Raw genomic sequence first — 25,329 nt, forward strand, 5'->3', positions numbered from 1 at the left:
CGTTTATCATTTCATTCACATATATTTTTTTCTTTACTAAAGTTTCGCATCAATTCTTTCTTTTGTCTCCCTCGTTTCGCTTGGTCATTCTCACTCATTCATTCAGCCTCTCACTCACTCACTCAGAAATCAATATCTCTTTCCAGGAACTCGTATACTTCCCCATTGTCATTCATTCATTCATTCATTCACCTCTTCACTCATTTCTTCTCTTTTTTACCCTCCCACTTCTCTTCCTTCCTTATTGATTCCGTCTGTCTTGCATTCAGTGGTCCATTTTTTATTTTATTTTGGCTTTAACACTCGTCTCCACATGGGAATTCTACTGTTTTTTTTTATTTACTCATTTCTTCCCTTACTCCCTTTTTTTACTCACTCGTTCACTCAATACTCACTCTCCCCTCTCTCCTCTCTCTCTCTTTCTTTCTCTCTCTCTCTTACTAATTCAAGACACCCCACACGTTAAATTACTTACTAACTCACTTACTGATCCATCCACTCAATCATTCACTCCCTCCCTCCCTCCCTTCCTCCCTCCACACTCTTCTCCTTCCTCCTTCACACTCTCCTCTTCCTCCCACACACTCTCCTTCCTCCTCCTACCAACTCAACATGTCCAAACTCTAATTTTCTGACAAACTTCCGTACTAACTAACTCCACTCCTTCCCCGCCACGCCCACACTCACTCCCGCCCATCGTTATCTCTCTCTCTCTCTCTCTCTCTCTCTCTCTCTCTCTCTCTCTCTCTCTCTCTTGAAAGCTTTTTGAGGCCCCGAGTGAGAATTAGAGAAAGTTTGACGGAGGTAGGAATAAAAAAAGTGAAAAATAAAACAAAAAAACAAAAGAAAAACTTACATCTTACCAACACCATCGAGGTAAAAAAAAAATAACGAGAGGTCAAAAGAAGTGAAAAGGTAAAAGGAAGCAGGTAAACAAATTGACAGAAAAATAAAATAAAAATAAAACAAGAAAAAAAACATCCAACTGGCACTAACAACGCAGCTGATTCCAAATAAGTAAAAAGAAAAAGAAAAAAGAAAATAAGGAAATAAATAATTCCAAACAAAAAACTTAAATATGACGAGAAGAAAAGGAAGATCAGAAAGGAAGGTGGAGAGAGAGGAAGGAAGGAAGGAAGGTGGAGAGAGAGGAAGGAAGGAAGGAAGGTGGAGAGAGAGGAAGGAAGGAAGGAAGGTGGAGAGAGAGGAAGGAAGGAAGGAAGGAAGAAGGAGGACGAGGAAAGGAGAAGGAAATAAGGAAAGAATATGAAAGGGAGGAAAAGACATGAGGAGGAGGAAGACGGGGAAGAAGAGGGAATGAAGGACAGGTGAAGGAGGGAAGGAGAGGAGAAGGAAAGGAAACGAGAGAGGAACTTACCAGAGAAGGATGAGGAAAGTGAGGAAGGAAGAGAGAAAAAAAAGGGAGGAAAGATGAAGGGAAGGAAGGAAAGAAAGAAGGAAAAAGGAAACAAAGGGAGGAAAGAGGGAAGGAAAGAAGGAAGAGAGAAAGAAAGAAAGAATGAATGAATGAATGAAGGAAGGAAGGAAGGAAGGAGGGAGCGAAGGAGGGAGGCAAGCATATACCACCAAAAGGTCAGAGAGCAGAGTGACCTCGAAGAAAGTCAGAGGTCAGGACTCCAAAATAAAGTTCATCAGCAGCTCAGGGAAGAGAGAGAAAGAGGGAGGGAGAGAGGGAGGAAGGGAAGGAGAGAGGGGATGGGGAGATAGAAGTTAAGGAATGAGAGTAAAATAATCTAAAAGTAGGAAGCAAAGGGAGGGACGGGAAGGAGGGAGGAGGGAGAGAAGAGGAGGAAGGGGGAGGAGGGCAGGAAAGGGTAGGGAAGGAGGGAGGGAGAGAGGAAGGGCAAGAAGATTAAAAATGTAAAATTGTCTGAGACTAAAACGGAGAAAAATTATTTGAAACTAAGAATTTGTATCAATGAAAAGAACGAAATTAATGTAGTGGCAGTAGTAGTATAAGTAGTAGTAGTAGTAGTAGTAATAGTAGTAGTAGTAGTAGCAGTAGTAGTAGTAGTAGTAGTAGTAGTAGTAGTAGTAGTAGTAGTAGTAGCAGTAGTGGTAGTTGTTGTTGTTGTTGTTGTTGTTGCAGTAGTAGTAGTAGTAGTAGTAGTAAAAGTAATAGTGGTTATAAGTTTAGTAGTAGCAGCAGTAACAATAATAACCGAATTAATAAAAATAATAATGATAAAAACACAAACCAAGTATATCGAAAGACCCTTCCCATTCAACACACACACACACACACACACACACACACACACACACACACACTCGTAACACCTGGGCCACGCTTCCAACGCTATCGAATCCGAGTCCTGGTTTGTGTGTTGCTGTCGCTGTGTTGCTCGTATGAACGTGATGAACATGCAACATTAACGAATTTTATTAGTGTCATCTGAAAGTACATTGGAGGAGGAGGAGGAGGAGGAGGAGGAGGAGGAAAAAGCTACACAATTTAGGACGCATTTAGGAAACACCGCAACACAAAAAAGGGAAATTAAATACATAGAAAATTTATTAGAACACACACACACACACACACACACACACACACACACACACACACACACACACACACACGGCTAACAGCAAAAAATGACAATAGCAACCCAATAACGAAGAACACTGAACGAATACAGCAAAGAACAACCATAATATCAACAGTAACAAATATCAACAGGGGAAAACACCGCGATGATACGCACCACAAATAAAACATCGAAAAAAAAACGGGAAAACATTAAAAAAGCAACAGAATACGTCAAACTAAGGAAGAGAATAACATTAACAGACGCGACTTAGATGATGGAAACAGATGATAGAACTGGGCAGAGGAGGGGGAGGAGGAAGAGGAGGGGGAGGGGGAGGAGGAGGAGGGGGAGGAGGAGGAGGAGGAGGTGAGGCAGGAGTTGTAAGAGGGGAATATAAAATGAAAAAGAAAAAGAAGGAAAACGGAGAGAAACGAAGACGGAAGAAAGGTAAAAGAAAGAGGAGTATATAAAATGATAAAAAGGAGGAAAACGGAGAGAAACGAAGACGGAAGAAAGATAAAAGAAAGAAGAAGGAAAAGCAAGAAAGAGAAGATATAATTGCACGATGACATACAAAAAGGGTAAAAGGCATGACGAAAAGGCTGAAGAGGAGGAAGATTTGGAGGAGGAAAAGGACGGAAATAAGGTAATAGGAAAAAAATGACAAAGTTGCGAAAGAGGAAGAGGAGAAGGAGGGAGGAAAATAGGGAGGAGAAAACAAGATGTAGGAAGGAAGGTAGGGAGATAAAACCAAGGACAGACAAAATAGAACGTAGGTAAGAAGGTAAACAAAAGGAAGAGACGAATAATAAACACACGAACGAACAGAAAAACGGACAGCAACAAAGAAAACGGACCACACGAACGGGCGGGCGAGCGGGCTGACGGACGGGCGGGCGGAGAGAGGGGGAAGGAAGAGAAAGTAAATGAAATACAATAAACAAAAGGAAAAAAAAAAACATGAAAAACAATCATTGCGAGTGGGCATCACCGTGACGTATTGATAAGGGGAATAACTGGGTCTGTTTTGGGAGGGTACGAGGGTTAAAGAAAACGGGAGGCTGTTAATACTGAGGGGGACATTTTAGGGGTAACTGTATGAGGTGTCTCTTGGCCCCACCAGCACCTCGACACCCCCCTTAAGAGGAGAGAAAAGCATCGACACTGCGTATTCACCCACCTTGCAAGGATCACCCTTTAACGGAGACAGTCAGATAAGAGGATTAGAAAAAAATGATTGGTGATATTTGCAGTAATCATACAATATAAGGGTGGAAAGAGAGGGGGGGAGGAAAAATTGGTGAGAATTATATATTAATCTCTAGGAGAATATAAATGCTACGTGGTGAGAGTAATAGTAATAATAATTAGAGTGATAATAGAAAAATGCCAAAGAGTCATCTCCTGAAATGCTATAACGTGGAATCCAAAGAGGAAATGTTGAGATGAAAACACACAGGCACATATGTACAGCAGACTACGATAGGAGGAGGAGGAGCAGGAGCAGGAGGAGAGGGTGGAGAAGGAGAAGGAGATGGAGGAGGAGGAGAGGGAGGTGGAGCAGGAGGAGGAATAAGGAGATTGAGGGAAAACTAGACACAGTTCTTAGAGCAGCAAAAGACAAACAGTGTGAGAACAGCGGCAAGGCAGAGTGTGTGACGGAGGCGGAGGAGGAGGAGGAGGCGGAGGAAGAAGAGGAGGAGGGAGGAGGACGAAAAGGAGAAAGGAGGAGGAGGAAAAGGAGGATATTAAATCTATGAAGGTACTGGAAATTTATATATATATATATATATATATATATATATATATATATATATATATATATATATATATATATATATATATATATATATATATATATATATATATATATATATATATATATATATATATATATATATATATATATATATATATATATATATATATATATATATATATATATATATATATATATATATATACATATATATATATATATATATATATATATATATATATATATATATATATATATATATATATATATATATATATAAAATATATATATATATAGATCTGATTTTATATATATAAATATATATATATATATATATATATAGATATATATATATATATATATATATATATATATATATATATATATATATGTATATATATATATATATATATATATATATATATATATATATATATATATATATATATCTATATATATATATATATATATATATATATATATATATATATATACTCAAGGCAGAAGACTCGATCAACTGGATGCAGTATGCTAGAATATACATATGAATATATATGCTGGGGGAGATAATAAGATACATATTCATATATATATGTAGAGATCAGTATATAAAAGATGTTATATAATAGCATATAAAACACACATATAGGCACAAAACTGCAATGAATATGAAGAGAGAAACACAAGACTTCAGAGCTAAGTACATTCTCCCAGAAAGAAAGGAAACTGATAGTGCGTTGTGTGTGTGTGTGTGTGTGTGTGTGTGTGTGTGTGTGTGTGTGTGTGTGTGTGTGTGTGTGTGTGTGTGTGTGTTATTTTATTTTTATTTAAGTTTGACTTTGAGAGGTACATTTTTAATAATAATTGGTCTTACTTCTTCATGTTAATATTACGTTATTTGTCTAGATATGTAACTGGATTTGTGATCAATTAGTACGTGTGTGTGTATGTGTGTGTGTGTGTGTGTGTGTGTGTGTGTGTGTGTGTGTGTGTGTGTGTGTGTGTGTGTATTTTTCCGTCACGTCACCTGGGCATGAGCCACAGGTGAGCCGAGTGACGGGAGAGTGGTGAGCCAGGTAAGGAGGGCCGCGGAGGTGGCCAGGTAAGAGACAGGTGCATCGCCCAAACACTACAGGAACAAAGTGGCTCAAGTGAGTGAACAAGTAAGTGAACAAGTAAGTAAACAAGTAAGTGGACAAGTAAGTGAGCAGGTAGGTTCACAGGTAAGTTAGTTAGTAAGTGGGAAACCGAGTGACATAAGGAAAACACGAGCTACGCAGTACACTTGCACCTACTTGAGTGAGTACAGGTAACAGGTAATAAAGTGTCAGGTATAAGTAAGTATAAGTAAGTGCTGCTAATCAGAGCCGACAGGTGAACAGGGAAGGACAAGTGTAGTAGTATATCATTCACAAAAATAATAACAAGATCACTTCGCGGGGCACTAAAGTCATTAATTAAGTCACTAACACAACAAAAGGGTTATTTAGATTATATACTTTCTTTCGGGAGTGCTTGGCTTGCTACTTCTGTGGGTCATGACCGTTCAACTACTGGGGGAATTTTGACGTACGAGTGTGTATGTATGTGTGTGTGTGTGTGTGTGTGTGTGTGTGTGTACTAACTAGCTACAAAGTGCTCAGGGTGACGTTCAGGCAAATGCTATAAACGAATTCGTAATTGTTGTTTACTTTCGACTAATTTATCACCGGGATCGCTGGTTATCTGATTGGGTGATTTTTTAGGGGGGGGCGGGGGAGGTTGGATAAGGGGAGCTGATATGGGATGGAGGTTGACGGGGGCGGGGGTTGAGGGGGGCGGGGTTGGTAAAGGTCATGTGTATACGTACGTGATTATACCGCTTCTGTGAGTGTGTGTGTGTGTGCGTGTGTGTGTGTGTGTGTGTGTGTGTGTGTGTGTGTGTGTGTGTGTGTGCGTGCGTGTGCGTGTGTGTGTGTGTGTGTATGCAGAAGCTTGGTGCATCTGTCTATGTTAAATATTTCTGGTGCTTTGTAAATTAATAAAAAAATAGACAAACGTAAAAAAATAAATTAACTAATCGAATCCTAATATATATATACATACGCACATAATCCAAGAGTTTATACAAGCCCTGAATGTCCTGTGTTTTGTTTCTGTTGTTTTGATGGCTACTATTATTATCATTACTATTATTATTATTTACACAAAGAAAAAAAAATCCAAGTCTAATTTTAGGTGAAGCAAACTTTCTCATCATTTATATTTACAAGTCTAGCAACGGTTACTTTATGTCTAGCAGCAAGAGATTATAGTAATACTGAGAGTACTTCTAAGAGGCGCTGCACAGCCTCCTCTCGCCCTAAAGGCCTACGGACCCTAAGGAATCAGGATGTCTTTATTTTAGTGTTGAGTCAAAAGGGAAAACAGGAATTCGATTTTTTACTTACATGAGCTTGGTGACAACCCCGTCCATGCCACCGCGGTCATTCTGCGGGAGAGAAGAAGAATTATGTGGCATCTCAGGGTGACAGCACGAGGAGGAGGAGGACAGGGGGTGGGTAGAAGGTAGAGGTGCCGATCGAAGAAGGATAAAGAAAGGGAGGATGGCGAGGAGGGAGAGTGAGAATGAGACCACAGAAAAAAAAGGAGAAAAAGCAAACAATTACAAATGAAAGAAAGATGGAAGACAGGAGGAAGAGAAGAAAGACAAGAAGAACATCAAGGAAAAGGACAAGAACACATAGAGCAAAAGAGAAAATTATCAAAAAGCCAAGAGAAACGGAGACACGGGCGATAACGAAGGAGGGAAGTGAGAAGAAAAGGATAAATGAGAAAAAACGACGATGAAGGACTAAGATAAGTAGAGATGAAGAGGAGGAGGAGGAGGAGGAGGAGGAGGAGGAGGAGGGGAGTAAGAAAAGGAAAAAAAGAAAGAAGGACGATGAAGGACAAAGCAGATAAGCAGAGACAAGAGGAGGAGGAGGAGGAGGGGAGTAAGAAAAGAAAAAAATAAGAAGAACGATGAAGGAGAGCCGAGATGAGAGGTAGAGGAGGAGGAGAGGGAATGAGAAGAAAAAGGAAAAAAATGAAAGAAGGGCGGTGAAGGACAAAGCCAAGAACAGAGGAGGAGGAGGAGGAGGAGGAGGAGGAGGCAGAGAATGGGGGCAAGAGAAGAGAGGATTCTGTTGATACTGTAAGGATAACGAGGTTTCGGAGACTACGTTTGCATATTAAGTAAGTGGAGAGAAGTGTGTGACTCCCCTGAGACGCTTATTTCCATCGCCTCACGTTACCCTCCCGCCACAGCCGTCCCTCAGCAGGAGACAGGCAGCTTCCGCCCTCTTAAGACGTCCCCCTGCTCCTCTTTAATTTACGAAGAGGGAAATAACAGAATGGGTGATTTTCTTGCTTATTGTCGCTACTCCTTCCTTCACTTCTGATGTTAAGACTGATATAACGTTCTTTTTCTCCCCTTCCTCCGTCTCTAAAACGATTCACTCTTCCCCTTAAGCGCACGAGGAGGGAAATATAAGAATGGGGTACTCTCTTGTTTATTGTTGCTACTTATTCTCTCACTCCTGATGTTAAGATTGAGGCAACGTTTTGTTTTCTTTCTTTTCTCGTTCTCTGTAATGTCCCAATCTTCCTCTTGCGCACATGAGGCGGAAGATAATGACTTACCCTCTTGTTTATAGTCGCTACTTACTCTCTCACTCCTGATGTTAAGAATGAGGTTACGTTCTCTCCCTCTCCTTCTTTCTCTACTGCTCCCACTGCTCTTCCTCGGCTCATGAAGGAAAGTATAGAATAGGCAACGTTCTTCTGTATTGTTGCCCCATATACTCCCACTCCTAATGTTAAGACTAAGTTAATGTTTTCTCCCTCTCCTCCTTTCTCTACTACGTCCCAGTGCTCCTCTTCAGCTCACGAGGAGGGAAATAACAGAATGGCTTACCTGCTCGTGTATTGTTGTCACTTATGTTCCCACTCATGATCTTAACACTGAGGTAACTTAGGGGTGTATTATAAGACATTTCGCCGCCCAAGAACACATATTTGACAAGGTTTTCATAAGAGTTGTTGGCATTTACTGGAGTAGCTGTATGACCCTGGTGGTAGTTTGACCCTTCCCCTGTACCGTGAACCTCAAGAAACACTCATTAGAACCCGACTGACCCCCACTTCGGCCTTTAGAGATAGCTTATGTGAGAAGCCAAGTCGTCTTATAATACCGATACCGGCCTTAGTCTTTCTCTCCTTCATCTTTTTTTTTTTTTACAGCAGAGGAGACAGTGCAAGGGCGTAAAAAATAATAATAATGAAAAAAAAAAGCCCTCTACAATGTCCCACTCTACTTTTTTAGACCGCGAGGAGGCTAATGATATAATGGCTTACCTTACTGTGCACTGTCCCACTTTTCTCCCTTTCCTTTTCTGTCTTCCTTACCTAAGTCAGCTCATCTTACCGTATCTTACCTGTCACACACCTGGGGAAAAGAGTGAGGCAGATTTCCTACTTTTTCTTACCTTATTGTGCTCTGTTTCACTTTTTCTCCCTTTCCTGATGTTAACGCCACCTTACTTTCCTTACCTAACTCTGCTCACCATACTGTACCGACTTTTCCTTACCTAACTCTGCTCACCATACCGTATCTTACCTGTCACACACCTGGGGAAAAGAGTGAGGCAGATTTCCTACTTTTTCTTACCTTATTGTGCACTGTCCCACTTTTCTCCCTTTCCTGATGTAACGCCACCTTACCTTCCTTACCTAAGTCAGCTCATCTTACCGTATCTTACCTGTCACACACCTGGGGAAAAGAGTGAGGCAGATTTCCTACTTTTTCTTACCTTACTGTGCTCTGTCCCACTTTTACTTTCTTTCCTGATGTTAACGCCACCTTACCTTCCTTACCTAAGTCAGCTCATCTTACCGTACCTTACCTATCACACACTTGGGGAAAAGAGTGATGCAGATTTCCTACTTTTTCTCTCGACTTTTCCTACCTTACCTTCCTTACCTAAGTCTGCTCACCATACCGTACCGTGCCTATCACACACTTGAGGAAGAGAGAGAGGCAGATTTCCTACTTTTTTTCTGGACTTTTCCTTTACCGTAACACTTTCTCTGCTCATTACCACAACATCAACACTACGAGAATGTCTTAAAAGCTGCTCCGTTTACCTTGCATAAGAAAACAAAATACCGACGCTACTTCCAAACCTTTTCGTTCCTCCCTCTTTACGTTAACGGTATTTATTTTTTCTCCTTTCAGTCTTATCATCAACTAAACGAGATTGACTCACCTTTTCGAAACATTTTACCAACCTTCTTACTCGCACCGTTTGAAGGTAAAAGTGGAAAACAAATACACGAAGCGCACACACACACACACACACACACACACACACACACACACACACACACACACACACACACACACACACACACACACACACACACACATTAAGCTAATTAATTAAAGCCTGCCACCCCACCCTTTGGATTTCGGCCGATAAGGCTCAAAATAGCTTCCCGCGCCCTTAGGGACAAAAACAATGATATGTCTCGAGGGAGGGAAGCCGGCAAGGGAAAATCACCCCTTCCTTACGACACCTTAAGGACGCTTTCTCCCCCTTCAATTGTCCTTCCGAGAATCCTTGATAGGGTGATGACGTCATGGCCGCTCCTATACGATTCCAATATAGGACAGGTAAATTAAGTTGTCTAGGAGCGAAAGACATTAAGATAGGCCTGGACAGCTCATCCCCAGGTAGTACGTAACACCTGGTGGGAGCAATTAAGGAGCATAGGGGCTAAAGGTGCCTCTTTAAATTGCTTTTTTTTAGAATTATACAATTAATATAACTGTGATAGTGGGATAGGTCTATACAGTTAATATCCAGGTAAAATACAACTCATGATGGTAGATATACAGGTAAATACAGGCCTAGGTTATTCATTTGCTACATATGTTGAATTAGATGCTTTTTTATTCACTTTCAATTCAGCTGAACTACGAGAAAGGTATAAAGGTAGGCGAAATTGACCTCGCTTTCGGCCACCTCTTTGGATTTTTGGGGGGAGCAGCGAGTAGCGGGCTTTTTTTATTTTTTATTATTGTTTACTTTTTTGTGCCCTCGAGCTGTATCCTTTGCTGTAAAAAAAAAAAAAAAAAAAAAAAACTCATCCCCAGGTAGTATCTAACACCTGGCGCGAGTAATCAAAGGGAAAACGTCATCTTAAGCAGCCTTCCTTCAGCTAAACTCCTTCTGGTCTTGAGGAGAACGAATGGGTGCCAGGCCGCTCTAATTGATTCCCCGCTAAGTATCGTTCTTGCCGCCGCGTTTAGTAAGAAGTCTCGAGTAGGAAATCCTGGTTAGGCCTAAAGCGGGGACGGGATGAGTTTAATATCCATTCGCTTTGAGAGGAATGAGAGGATACGTAATAGTTGTAGAGGGGGGCGAATGGAGGATACAGAGATAGATAATGAAAGAAAGGCAGATAGATACATAGATAGATATTGAAAGAAAGGTAGATAAATAGAGACATAGGTAGATATTGAAAGAAAGGTAGATACATACATACATAGATAGATATTGAAAGAAAGGTAGATAGATAGACAGACATTGAAAGGTAGATAGATACATATATAGATATTGAAAGAAATGTAGATAGAGATAGATGGATATTGAAAGGTAGATAAATAGATACATAGATAGATTGAAAAAAGGTAGATAAATAAAGATAAAGATACATACATAGATATTGAAAGAAAGGTATAGATAAGGATAGCTACATAGATAGATAATGAGAGAAAGGTAGATAGATATATAGATAGAAATACATAGATAGATAATGAAAGAAAGGTAGATAGATATATAGACAGAAATACATAGATAGATAATGAAAGAAAGGTAGATAAATATATAGATAGAAATACATAGATAAATAGATAGACATATAGATAGATAGATAGATAGATAGATAGATAAAATAAAGATAGATACATAGATAGATATTGAAAGAAAGGTATAGATAAGAATAGATACATAAATAGATAATGAAAGAAAGGTAGATAAATATATAGATAGAAATACATACAGATAGTGAAAGAGATAGAGAGAGCTGGCGTTACCATTTACAAGTTTCGTCGTAATTCAAACACACACACACACACACACACACACACACACACACACACACACACACACACACACACACACACACATTTTCTCTCTCCTTCCAACACTCCTTCCTCTGCCTTCCCTTCCCGTCCTCCCTAATATCTCCTCCCGCCACCCGCTCTTCCATAATACATTTATTGTGTCCTAAGATTTACTTCCTTAATCCACCAAAAAGTTTCTCCCAAATTCATCTCTTTCCTCTCTCCTCCTAGTGCTTTTCAGATGTATTTCCTCCACTTCCTTCGCTCCTTCTTTCCTTCCTCTCTTCCTTCCCTCGCGACCATTCATTATTTTCCTTTCTGTTGCCTATTTCCTTTATTCCATCTCTTTATCTATCTCTCTCCTCTTCCTTCACTCCTTTCCTTCCTCTCTTCCTTTCCTCCTACCTCCTCATTATCTTCCATTCTATTGCTTTTTTTTCCAATATTTCTCTTTTCCTTTATTCCATCGCTTTATCTATCTCTCTCCTCTTCCTTCACTCCTTCGTTCCTTCTTCTCTTCCTTCATTTCCGACCCCTCATTATCTTCCTTTCTGTTGCCTTTTTCCAATATTTCTCTTTTCCTTTATTGCACCTCTCTCTCTCTCTCTCTCTCTCTCTCTCTCTCTCTCTCTCTCTCTCTCTCTCTCCTCTTCCTTCACTCCTTCACTCCTTCTTTCCTTCCTTTCTTCCTTTCCTCCCGACCATTCATTATCATCCCTTCTGTTGCCTTTTTCCTTCATTTCTCTTTATCCTTTATTGCAACTCTTCATCACACTAACTCTCTGTCTCTCCTCTTCCTTCACGCCTTCTTTCTTTCCTCTCTTCCTTCATTCCCAACCATCATTATCTTCTTTTCTGTCATCTCTTCCCAAAGCTTCTCTTTTTTATTTATTGCATTTTTTCATCTCACTCTTTCTTCCCCTTCCTTTCATTCTATCTTTTTCTTTATTTATTTTTCTTTCTTCGATCCTTCCTTCCTTTCTTTGGTATTTTCCTTTCTTCCATTCCTTTATCTCTTTCTCTCTTTCTAAATCTCTGTTCACTTCTTCCCTCTTTTTACCTTTCACCTCTCTCTCTCTCTCTCTCTCTCTCTCTCTCTCTCTCTCTCTCTCTCTCTCTTCAGACTTCCCAAACCACAAGTGGGTGCTAATCTACGAGCTTTTGTTGGGACGGAGGAGCAGCAACACTTCCCCCATCGCCGCTACACAAATACTGACTGGCTCTCGCGGGTACACAGATTCTTATACCGCCCCCCTGATGACGTCATGAGGGTATAAGGAAGGAAGGAAGGAAGGATGAAAGGAAGGAAGGAAGGAAGGAACAGAGGAAGGATGAAAGAAAGGAAGTAAAGAAGGAAGGAAGGAAGGACGGAAAAAAGATGAAGAAACGAAAATATGAAGAAAGGGAAGATGAACGTACAAAAGGAAAGAAAGAAATAGAGAAGTGAAGGAAAGGAGGAAGAAAACATGGAAGTATAGTAAAGAAGACAGAAATAAATAAGGAAGGAAATAGGGAAAGGAAAAAAAAGGAAATGGGAAGGAAAGAAATGAAGGATGGAATATAGTTAAAAGAAAAAAAGTTAAGGAATGGAATGGAAAGGAAATGCAAGAAAGATAGGGAGAAAGGAAATAAAAAAAGAAAGGAAGGAAGGTTAATGGAGTTAATGAACGTAAATACAAGAGATAAGAAAATAAATTAATAGCGCGAGAGAGAGAGAGAGAGAGAGAGAGAGAGAGAGAGAGAGAGAGAGAGAGAGAGAGAGAGAGAGAGAGAGAGAGAGAGAGAGAGAGAGAGAGAGAGAGAGAGAGAACCCTATAGCGGGATCAAAACACTTAAAAAACTCCTTAATTCAATTTGCGGCTCGCCCATTGGCCCACGCAGACGAGAGGGACTGAAAACAAGCTTCCCACTGGCCCATTACCTTCCACGCTCCATAAAACGTCACCTGGTTGGCCGCATTACTATAAACGTTTCCTTTTGGTCCATTTCCTCCGTTCATTTAGTGGCTACCCTTCTCCACCAATCAGGGACAGCAACGTTAACTGAATGGGTAAAAAATGAATGACACGTCCCATAGATCACCTACTCGTGCCCCCATTGGCTGCCTGGTGAGCGTGGTGGCCTGTGATTGGCTGATTGGCTTCTTCGTTGCCAGGGGTCTCCAGCGCTAATTGGGTGATGCTTATCCTCTCCATTAGTGAGGAGAGTTAATTGGACAAACAAACACCTGTGGAGTCAGTCACACACACACACACACACACACACACACACACACACACACACACACACACACACATATGGTCGTTATTTTTGTCTCCATCTCTCCTCACCCCCCTCAGACATCCATTCCTACCTCTCTTTGCTTTATCTCCTCCCTCGCTCCTTCCATCTTTCTCCCTCTCTATCTTTGCTCTTCTTAACCTATATTCTTTTTTTTCCATTCCGGTCCAGCTCGTGATCAGGCCGTGGTGGTGGTGAGGAAAGGAGGGATGGAGGAAAGATGAACAGAGGGGGAGGGAGGGAAAGAATGGAAGTGGAGGGAAGAGAAAGAGAAGAGAGAATAAGACTGTGGGGGAGAAGGGAAGAAAGAGGAGAACACAAAAACAGGTAGAGGAAAGAAGGGTGATAACTGGGAAATACACACACACACACACACACACACACACACACACACACACACACACACACACACACACACACACACACACACACACACGATCACACTCCCCAGGTAATACATAAACAAACACCTGTAGCACTGTCTAATTACCTTCCGTGCACACCTATCTGGCCCTCCCACACCTGTAATCACTCCCTCCACCTTCGTCTCTCCCAACAAACTGTCAAGATACCCGCGAACGACCTTTAACTTTATATTCCTTCCTTAATTGATGATAAAATAAAGGAGGAAAGGAGGGAAGGGAGGACTGAATGGAAGAACGGTATTGAACGGAGGATAAGAGGAAAGAGGTAACGAGAGAGGAAGGAGGAGGAGGAGGAGGAGGAGGGGGAGGAGGAAAATCGTGTCTATGGAGAGAGTGAAGCATGAATGGAGGAATACTTGGAGAAAGAGGAGGCAAAAGGAGGAGAGAAGAGACGTTTTGGAAGAGGAAGGAAGACAGGAAGAAAGAGAGGAGGAAATGGTGAATGAGATGATGGATTGAGACGAGAAATGATGGAGAGAAAGATGAAGAAAGGAAGATAGGAAAGACGGAAAAGAAGCCAATGTTTTGAGATAAGATTCAGCCAACAAGGAAATCCGCGAAATAACAGATAACAAGAGGAAGATACATGATAAACACAGAGATAGACAATAAATGAAAAATGGATGAAACAAATGTAAGAAAAAATGAAAAGAAGGAAAAAAGTAATAAAAGGAGAGAAGTGAAGAAATAGTAAGGAAGATGAGAGGAAGAAAATGGGAGCAGAATGATAGATAAAGGAGAGCAAAGATGGAGAGGAAGAGAGATGGAGGGAAGGAAGGAAAGATATAAAAAAGAAAGATGGAGGAGGATATTTGAGAAGGGTGAGGAAAGATGAAAATAAATAAAGATAGGAAGAAGATAGAAGGGAAGAAAATGGGAACAGAATGATGGATAAAGGAGAGCAAAGAAGAAGAGGAAGAGAAATGGAGGAAAGGAAGGAAAGAGATAAAAAAGAAAGATGGAGGAGGATATTTGAGAAGGGTGAGAAAAGATGAAAAAAAAAAAGATAGGAAGAAGATAGAAAGAAAATACGTGGTTAAGAAGAAACGAAAAGAGGAAAAGAAGGATCTGAGGGAAGAATAGTCGGTTGAAAGTAGTAAGAGGAAGGAGGAAGGAGAAAAGCGGATAATGACCAGGAATAAGCGAAGGGGAATAGAAGGGGAACGAGTGAAGTAGGTAATAAAGAGGAATAAGGGAAGGGGAAAAGTGATACAGAACGAATAGAGAAATAGAGAATAAACAAGATGTGAAGGAAGGATGGAGTAAGGGAGAGAGGCGTAGACAGAAAAAGAGAAAAAAAGACGAATAAAAAAAAGAATAAAAGAGGAAGACGAGGAAAAGAGAAGAAGAAAAGAACAGGAAGAGAAAGAGAATAAAAGAGGATGACGAGGAAAAGAGAAGAAGAAAAGAACATGAAGAGAAAGAGAATAAAAGAGGATGACGAGGAAAAGAGAAGAAAAAAAGAACAGGAAGAGAAAGAGAATAAAAGCGAATGACGAGGAAAAGAGAAGAAAAAAAGAACAGGAAAAGAAAGAGAAAAAAGAGAAGCAAAAAAGTGACACAATACAATTCTTTTTAACTTCACACACAAACATTTTTCTCACCGTCTCTCAAATCATAAAAAAATAAAATAAAAAAAGCTGAAAAAAAGCTGAAAAATAAAGCTCCCATCACCCAATCTAAAGGTAATCCCGGCGCCCCATCCCCCATCATCCCCTTACCTGCCCTTTTTTTCACGGCCCAGGAAACACCCCATCACCTGTAGAGCAAATATTAACTGTTCCTTTTTTTTTTCCTTTTTTTTTTTACCCCCTCGTCGCATGTTTCATCCTCCACTAACTCGCTATGTCTGTCTCTGTTCCATACACGTCCGGGACTTGTATTCAGTTTATCTCGTTATCTCGTCCCTGTTCGCTCTTACCAATAATTCTCTTTTTTTTTTTTTTTCGAACATTCAAGACTTTCTTCTATATATTTCGTTTTTGTTTTATTGTTGTTGTTTTCCATATATTCATTTGCTGTATCTTCCTGTTCCATACACGTCTGGGACTTGTATTAACTTTTATCTCGTTATCTCGTTCTAGTTCTACACTCTTACCGATTACTCTTCTTTTTTTTCATTTTCTGAACATCCAACACTTTTCTACATATTTCGTTTTGTTGTTGTTATTGTTGTTGTTGTTGTTGTTTTCTATATATTCATTTCTCCTTTTTATTCATATTTTCTCTTAATTCAACATCTTCCACCAATATTTCCTCCTTTTCCTTTACATTTCCTTTTTTTCCAGTTTTCCATTCATTTATTTCTCCCTCTTTATCATGTTACCGTCACCCTTTTATTGCTCTTCTCTCTAATTCAATTCCTCTTTCCACTATCTCATTTTTTTCCACTTTTTGTTCTGTTTTATATTCATTTCTCTCACTAGTTTATTCTCTCCATTCACTTCTCAAGTTATTTATCCTTTTTATTCCTATTCCCTCTAATTCAATACCTCTTTCCACTTTTCTTCTATTTTTATATTTATTTTTCTAACTAGTCTATTCTCTCCACTCATTTGTCCTTCGTCTCATGTTATTGTATCCTTTTTATTTCTATTCCCTCTAATTCAATACCTCTCCACTTTTTTATTCTCTTTTTATATTAATTTCTCTAACTAGCCAATTCTCTCCATTCATTTTTCCTTCGTCTCATGTTTTTGTCTCCTTTTTATTCCTATTCCCTCTAATTCAATACCTCTCCACTTTTTGTTTTGTTTTTATATTCATTTTTCTAACTAGCCAATTCTCTCCATTCATTTTTCCTTCGTCTCATGCTATCGTCTCCTTTTGTTCCTATTTCCACTTTTTGTTCTATTTTTGATATTCATTTCTCTAACTGGTCAATTCTCTCCATTTCTCCTTTGTGTTTCCTTCTTATTCCCATTCCCTCTAACTCAATACCTCTTTCCACTTTTTGTTCTATTTTTTATATTCATTTCTCTAACTAGACAATTCTCCCCATTTTCTGTTTTTATTCCACGGACATCCGGGACTTAAATTCACTTACTCTTCCCTCTCCTCACTCTCATTCTCTTTTTCTCTATCTGGCATTTGAGGGTAAAATAGATGATTTATAAATATGAGAATGGAGAGCAAAAAAGAATATGGATAAACGAGAGGATATGGACGAAATAAAAGAAGGATGGGGCAGATATTAAAAGACTATACGGGGAAGGGACTCCATAGTATGAGGAAGAAAAGGAAAAAGAGGAAGAAGAGGAAAAGAAGGAGATAATGGAATAGTTTGTTGAATGAGAGAAAATGTTGATAGAAAGGAGACTATATTATACGAAGGGAGAAACAAATCTACGGAAAACGACAATAAATAAACAGAAGAATGTATAATACGAAATAATGGAATAGTTTGTAAAATAAGAGAAAGTGTTGATAAAAAGGAGACAAAATTATACGAAGGGAGACACAAATGTATGGAAAACGACAATAAATAAACGGAAGAATGTATAATACGAGATAATGAAATAGTTTGTTAAATATGAGAAAATGTTGATAAAAAGGAGACAAAATTATACGAAGGGAGACACAAATGTATGGAAAACGACAATAAATAAACGGAAGAATGTATAATACGAGATAATGGAATAGTTTGTTAAATATGAGAAAATGTTGATAGAAAGGAGACTAAATTATACGAAGGGAGAAACAAATGTATGGAAAACATCAATAAATAAACTGATAGAAATGTGTTGAATGTTAGGGAGAGAAAAAAGACTAATTGGTAGGAGAACAAAAACATATGAATAAGCGTGAGGAACAAGACAAATAAAAATAAGAACGCCTCGATTGAAAGGGACACGCAAAAATGAGGGAAGGGAGGGAATATACGACGAAACAGAAGAAATAATATGAAACTGCTGTGAATATGACGGCAATAAAGAGAACAGGAGGCGATACGGAGGACACATGAAGCAACAAAGAGAGAGTAATAAATAGAATGCTGTGAATAACGAGGAACTTAAAAGAGCGAGACACCGACGCGGAAAAAGGGGAAAAAAAAGACGAAAAAAGAACAGAAAGAAAATCGCAACAGAGAAATACCAAATATGAACAACAAAATACAAAATGTGAAGCGAATATGAACTTTGAAATTGAAAAACAAAACATCAATAAAAGGAAACGATGTAAAATAAGTGAAGGAAATGATGAAAAGTCGAAAAATACGAAAAAAGAACAGAAAGAATATCGAAACAGAGAAATACCAAATATGAACAACGAAAGACAAAATGTGAAGCGAATATGAACTTTGAAACTGAAAAACAAAACACCAGTAAAAGGAAACGATATAAAAAAAAAAAGTGAAGGAAATGAAGAAAAAACGAAACTAGGAAACAAACAAACACTGAATACGAGGTGAATGCGGAAGCTGAATGCAGTATTTTTTCTCGTGTGTGAGTAATGAATAATGAGATGAATTAAGTTTGAATAATTAAAAAGAGACCTAAAGAAAAAGAAAAGATATGTTGATGGTATTTATATTGACCGCGGTTTGTGTGGATGTATATGTATATGTATATGTATATGTATATGTAGTAGTAGTAGTAGTAGTAGTGGGGCTAGTGGTGGTTGTATTAGAAATTATATTAGTAGTAGACGTTGTAGTAGTAGTAGTAGTAGTAGTAGCAGTAGCAGTAGTAGTAGTAGTAGTAGGAGGAGGAGGAGCAGTAGTAGTAGTAGTAGTAGTAGTAGTAGTAGTAGTAGTAGTAGTGGTAGTGGTCTTAGTAACGCGGGTGTTAGTTGTTGTTGTAGGTGGTTGTGCTGGTGGAGTTAGTGGTAGTGGTGGTGGTGGGGGTGTAGGGGTTATTGTGGTGGTGGTGGTGGTGGGGGTGTAGGGGTTATGGTGGTGGTGGTGGTGGTGGGGGTGTAGGGGTTATGGTGGTGGTGGAGGTGGTGGTGATGGTGGTGGAGGTGGTAGTGGTGGTGGTCCTTCCCGGCGCTTCTACACATTAAAGATGATAGTCGCTGGTTGAGCCGTCTCTTCAGCCCGGTAATCAACGGTTGACTTAATTTAGCTAAAATGGACTGCAATTGGCTGCTTGCAAAGAGCGCTGAACAAACTGACTGACTAACTGACTGGCTGATGACTGACTGACTGACTGACTGACTGAAAAATTTGAGGCAGAGGGAAACTAACCAATACATTCGGGTGAAATTGTTCTGAACATGTTGAGTGACTGATGACTGACTAACTGACTGACTAACCGACTGATGACTAACTGACTGACTGACAGGCTGACTGATTAAAAAAAGGCAGAGGGAAACTAAATACGGTTAGTTGAAATAGCTCTTAAAAAAATTGGCCAGCTGACTGACTGACTGACTGACTAACTGACTGACTGACTGACTGACTGAATGAATGAATGACTTACTGACTGAAATAAGGGAGGCAGAGGGAAACTAAACAATATGGTCAGGTGAAATAGCTCTGAACATATTGATTGACTGACTGACTGACTGACTGACTAGTCAGACTGAAGAAAAGGGAGGCAGAGGGAAACTGAACAATACAGTCAGGTGAAATAGCTCTGAGCAACTTGACTGACTGACTGACTAACTGACTGAGACCAACCTGAAGGGCAAAAAAAAAGTAATAATACACGGTCGGATGGACGAGCTATAAACAAACTAACTGATTGACTGATTAACTGACTACTGACTGGCTGACCGACTGACACTGAAAAAGGACTGAAAGGTAAAAGAAAGCTAATAATAAACGGCCGGATGAGATAGCTATACACAAACTAACTGACTGACTGGCTGATTGAATGACTGATTAACTGACTGACTGGATGATTGTCTGACTGACTGAAAAACGGAACTGAAAGGCATAATGAAAACTGATGTGTAGGGTCGAGCGTAGTAAATCTAAACATACTGACTGACTGACTGACTGACTGGCTGACTGGGACTGGTTGACTGACTGATTACGTGACACTGACTGCCTGCATAAAAAAAAAAATGAAAGGCAGGTGGAAAACAAGCTCTATAGTTGTATGAAATTAGGTGTAATATCTGACTGACTGACTGATTGACTCACTGATAAACTGACTGACATATTCAATTAAAACAAAGACAGAGGAATAATCTAACTGTACGGTCCGATGAAAAAAACTCTATTGACTAAGTGGTAATAAGGACTGATGGGGAGTTTAATGGACAGACTCGGTAGCTTATTGTATTTGCCTGAGTCAACGTATTACTCTCCGGTCTCAACGTTTCCTGACTCACCGGAAATGACTCAAAGGGGCGCCACGAATTCAAATACTCATGTGGTTGATAACTAAACTCTAAATTAATCAAACCAGTATTCATAATTCAAAACACAATAGAGAGCCAATTAACCCCTATGAACGCGTCTGGTAGAAAATATCAGAGAGAAAATAGTTTGCAGGCCGATTTGTTAACGACTGACCATAATTCACATATAACCTGATAGCCTGCCTACCTGCTTGAATGTCTATCTACCTGTCTGACTCTCTGTTTACCTGTCCGTATCACCTGTCTATTTTCCTGACTTTATCTAGCCAAGTGAGTGACTGCATGCCTGTCTTCCTGTCTGCCTGTCTGTCTTCATATTACCCTGTGTGTCATTTTATCTCTCTGTCTATTCATCTGGGTGACTGATCTATTAACTGACTCACTGACTGTCTGACTGGTATTCTGCATGTGACTTTTTAATGTACTTTCTTACTTGACTTGCTGACTTTCTGACTTTTTTTGTTGTTGTTGTTGTTTACCTGTATGCTCTCTCTCTCTCTCTCTCTTCGGATTGTTTGCTTCCCTCTCGTTTGAATGAATAACTGTTCTTCTGTTTGCCTGGATCCCTCTCTCTCCCTCTTTAATTGACTAACTGACTGACTGGCCTTGTTTCCCTCTCTCTGACTGACTGACCGACTGACTGACTACGTGACGGTATATCCTGCCTCCTATACGCTACAGGACTACACCATACACCTCTCAGCTAATTGACTTCCTCCTAATCCCCCTTTCAGTCCTCCCTTTCGTTCCCTTCCTTGTCTTTCCTTCCCATTTCTCAATTTCTCTTCCTCTACATTCTCTCTTCTAGTCTCTTCCTCCGATTCTCTCATTTTCGCACCACTTCCTCCTTTTATCTTTCACTTTCCCCTCTTGAACTCCTTTCTTTTTTCTTTCCATTCACTTTATTCACTCTTTTCGTACTCATCTCCCTTCCTCCTTTTCATCTTTCCCCTCCTTTCTTTCGACTATTTATCTTTCTCTCCTTCCCTCCTCTTACTCTCTAGTTTCTCCCTTCTCTTCCTTCATTATATCGCCTCCTCTTCCTCCTTTCTACGTTTCTCTCCCTCTTTCCCCTCATATCTCTCCTCTCCTCCTTCTTCCTTCCTCTTCTTTCCTTTTCCCTTCCTCTTTCCATATGTCACTTTCTCTTCTTTCTTTCCTTTATTCTCTTCCTCCCTCACCCTTAGAACGACACACACACACACACACACACACACACACACACACACACACACACACACACACACACACACACACACAATAACATCACGAATATAGATAACAGTAATAATAATAATAATACACACATCTGCCGTTAACAATTATTATCGACCATTAATAGGAATAGTCACACAAATAATGGTGTAAAAAAGGTAGTAATTACAGTAATGGCCCCCAGACCAATTAGGCTGCACTTTCAGAGGTAACTAACGAGGTGCTAACTACGTGATGGGCGCCACAAAGCTGTCCTTCACCGGGGCCGGCCGAGGTGACAGGAGGGAAAAAGATGCCGGCAGAGAGACAGACAGTTAGAAATAGAGACAGAAGTATACGAAAAAATAAAACTGTAAGCGATGAAGGTGAGAGAAAGGAGGGAGAGGAGGTGACAGGAGGAAAAAGGTACAGACAGAGAGACAGACAGTTATAAATAGACAGAAGGACACACGAAAAAATAAAACTGTAAGCGATGAAGGTGAGAGAAAACTGGGACAGGTGACAGGAGGAAAAAGGTACAGACAGAGAGACGGACAGTTATAAATAGAGACAGAAGTATATGAAAAAAAACTGTAAGCGATGAGGGTAAGAGAAAAGAGGGACAGATAAGACACATAAAGAAACATATACATAGATACAGACACAGACCAACAGACTGAGACAGAGATATACACAGACAAGAGACGTTTGGAGACACGGAGTAAAGATGGATAAGCTTGACACAAACAAAAATATATAAAAACTTACAGAATTTAAAAGTCAAGAGGAGATTTACAGAAACACAGACAAATAAAATCATACGAAGAGAGAGAGAGAGAGAGAGAGAGAGAGAGAGAGAGAGAGAGAGAGAGAGAGAGAGAGAGAGAGAGAGAGAGAGAGAGAGAGAGAGAGAGAGAGAGAGAGAGAGAGAGAGAGAGAGAGAGAGAGAGAGAGTTGAACAAAAAACTACATTCAGACAAGAAACCAAAAGACGAGAAGCGACACACACACACACACACACACACACACACACACACACACAGCAAGGAAAAAGTTACCAAAACAACCTCGCAGACAAAGATGAAAGGGAGGAGAGGAGAAACGGAAGAGAGAGAGAGAGAGAGAGAGAGAGAGAGAGAGAGAGAGAGAGAGAGAGAGAGAGAGAGAGAGAGAGAGAGAGAGAGAGAGAGAGAGAGAGAGAGAGAGAGAGAGAGAGATGAGGAGGGGAACGGCGATAGGTGAGAAAGGAGCGTGAATGATTAGGTGGAAAGAAATGGACAGAGAAAAGGTAGAACAGGATTGAGGACACGATGGACCAGAGGAATGAAGGAATGAAGGAATGGATGGAATAGAGGAATGAAGGAGTAAACGAATGTAGGAAAGGAGGAATAAATGAATAGAGAAATAAAATGAAGGAAGGAAGGAGGAATGAAAGAGTACAGCAATGAAGGAATGAAGGAAGGAATGTAAGAAAAAAAGAATGAAGGTAAAGGGAAATTAAGGAATACAAGAATAAAAGAAGGAAGGAATGGATGAATGAAGGATTGGAAGGATAAAAAAATGAAGAAATGGATAAAAGACAGATTAGAATAAAGGAATGGAGGAATGAAGAAATAGAGAGAGTACAAGATTGAGGGAATATGAAATGGAGGAAAGGAGGGACAGAGGAAAAGGTGTATGGAGGAATGAAGGAAAGGAGGGACAGAGGAAAAGGTGTATGGAGGAATGAAGGAATGAAAGGGAGTGGAGAATTGGAAGGCCCGCGCAATCTCTCTCCATCCTTGCCGCGTCTCTTTCATGGTTTTCGAGTCGGCAAACATCCCACAGAACCTGCAACTATTTCTCGCTGCATGGGGAAGACACCACCACCACTACCACCACTACCACCACCACCACTACCTCTATCAACGCCACCATTACCACCACCACCACCACCACCACCACTACCTCTATCAACGCCACCATCACCACCACCACCACCACTACCACCATCATCACCACCACTGCCTCTATCAACGCCACCATTACCACCACAAGCGCTATGACCATCTTCACCACCACCACCACTACCTCTATCAACGCCACCATCACCACCACCACCACCACGACTACCTGCACCATCACCATCATCATCACCACCACCACGACTACCTCTATCAACGCCACCATCACCACCACCACCACCACGACTACCTGCACCATCACCATCATCATCACCACCACCACCACTACCTCTATCAACGCCACCATCACCACCACCACCACCACGACTACCTGCACCATCACCATCATCATCACCATCATCACCACCACCACCATTACTCTTTCATTACTATATTTACTACCCTAATGAGTAGACAAAATTAGCACTACTATCGTCATCACAGCTGCTATTATTACTATTATTACTACTACTTCTAAAAATATGATTACCTATGCGACACTGATCTATACTATTACTATCACTAATAAAACTACGACTATTAATTCCACTACTACTACTACTACTACTACTTCTATTCACTAACACTCATTCAAAACAACACAACAACAGATGAAAAACACCACCACCACCACCACCACCACCACTAAAACCACAACCACCACCACCACCACCACTACCACCACCACCAAATTAACTTTACAGGGCTCGAAAACAACGTGAGAGAGCGAGAACGAGAGAGAGAGAGAGAGAGAGAGAGAGAGAGAGAGAGAGAGAGAGAGAGAGAGAGAGAGAGAGAGAGAGAGAGAGAGAGAGAGAGAGAGAGAGAGAGAGAGAGAGAGAGAGAGAGAGAGAGAGAGAGAGAGAGGACGGGTGGTAGGGGAGAAGAGAAGGTCAATAGGATCAGATTCGGCTCAAAAGTCAATATTTATTCCAACACGAATCACATTTTCAGACGAGATGTTCACCTCCTCCTCCTCCTCTTACTCCTCTAACTCCTCTTCCTCCTCCTCCTCCTCTTCATTTTCTCTTCCTCTTTCTCATTTTCCTTCCTAATTTTTCTTCACACTTTACTGCTCCCACTTTTCCTCCTTTTCATTTTTCTTCTACAACTCCTCCTCCTTTTCCTCCTCCTTCTCCCTCTCTCTCTCTCTTATCCATCATTTCCTCTTCCATTTCCTTCTCTTTTGCCCTTCTTTACTGCCTCTTTCGTTCCTCATTTCAGAATCTTTTTCCATCAACATTTTTTCTCTTCGTTCAGACACGTTTTTTCTCTCCCTCTTTTCTCCTTTATGGTCTTTTCCTTTCTCTCTCTGCTTCCTCTTTCGTATCCTTTTTCTCCTTTCCTCAGCTTCTCTTCATTACTTCTTCCTTCTTCCTCTTTTATCCGTCCATTTTATTATCTTCTTCATCCTTTTCCCAAGTTTCTCTATCACTTCTTTCGTTTCTATTGCCTTATCCTTTTGCCCCTTACTTCATTCCTTCCTGACTTTCATTTTACGTCATTTTCTATTTCTTATTCCTCACTTTTCTCCGTTAGTTTCAATTCCTTCTGCTCTCTCTATGTCCATATATATCTCCAGTCTTGCTCATTCCTACAATTGATTATATATTCCTATCTTTCCTATTCTATTCCTCTTTATTTTTGTATCCCTTAATTCACTCTCGTTTTAGCCACTCCGTTTTCTCTTCCTCCTTCCTTTCTTCTACATAAT

At 40.1% G+C, this 25,329-nt stretch overlaps 1 protein-coding gene across 5 annotated transcripts in view; it reads right to left on the reverse strand.

Annotated features, from left to right (window-relative positions):
- LOC126996134 (uncharacterized) overlaps window positions 1–25,329 on the reverse strand; it is a 230,932-nt gene that overhangs the window by 79,625 nt on the left and 125,978 nt on the right. For 4 of the 5 annotated variants that reach the window (XM_050856342.1, XM_050856344.1, XM_050856341.1 and 1 more), the window contains exons 3-4: window positions 6,741–6,781; window positions 3,733–3,747 (exon numbers count right to left, since the gene is read on the reverse strand). In XM_050856342.1, coding sequence (XP_050712299.1) covers window positions 3,733–3,747; window positions 6,741–6,781 — 56 coding nt within the window. The remainder of the gene's footprint in view (window positions 1–3,732; window positions 3,748–6,740; window positions 6,782–25,329) is intronic. The other variant, XM_050856343.1, reaches the window with a different exon arrangement.

This window comes from Eriocheir sinensis, chromosome 9, assembly GCF_024679095.1.
Source record: "Eriocheir sinensis breed Jianghai 21 chromosome 9, ASM2467909v1, whole genome shotgun sequence".
Lineage (NCBI taxonomy): Eukaryota > Metazoa > Arthropoda > Malacostraca > Decapoda > Varunidae > Eriocheir > Eriocheir sinensis.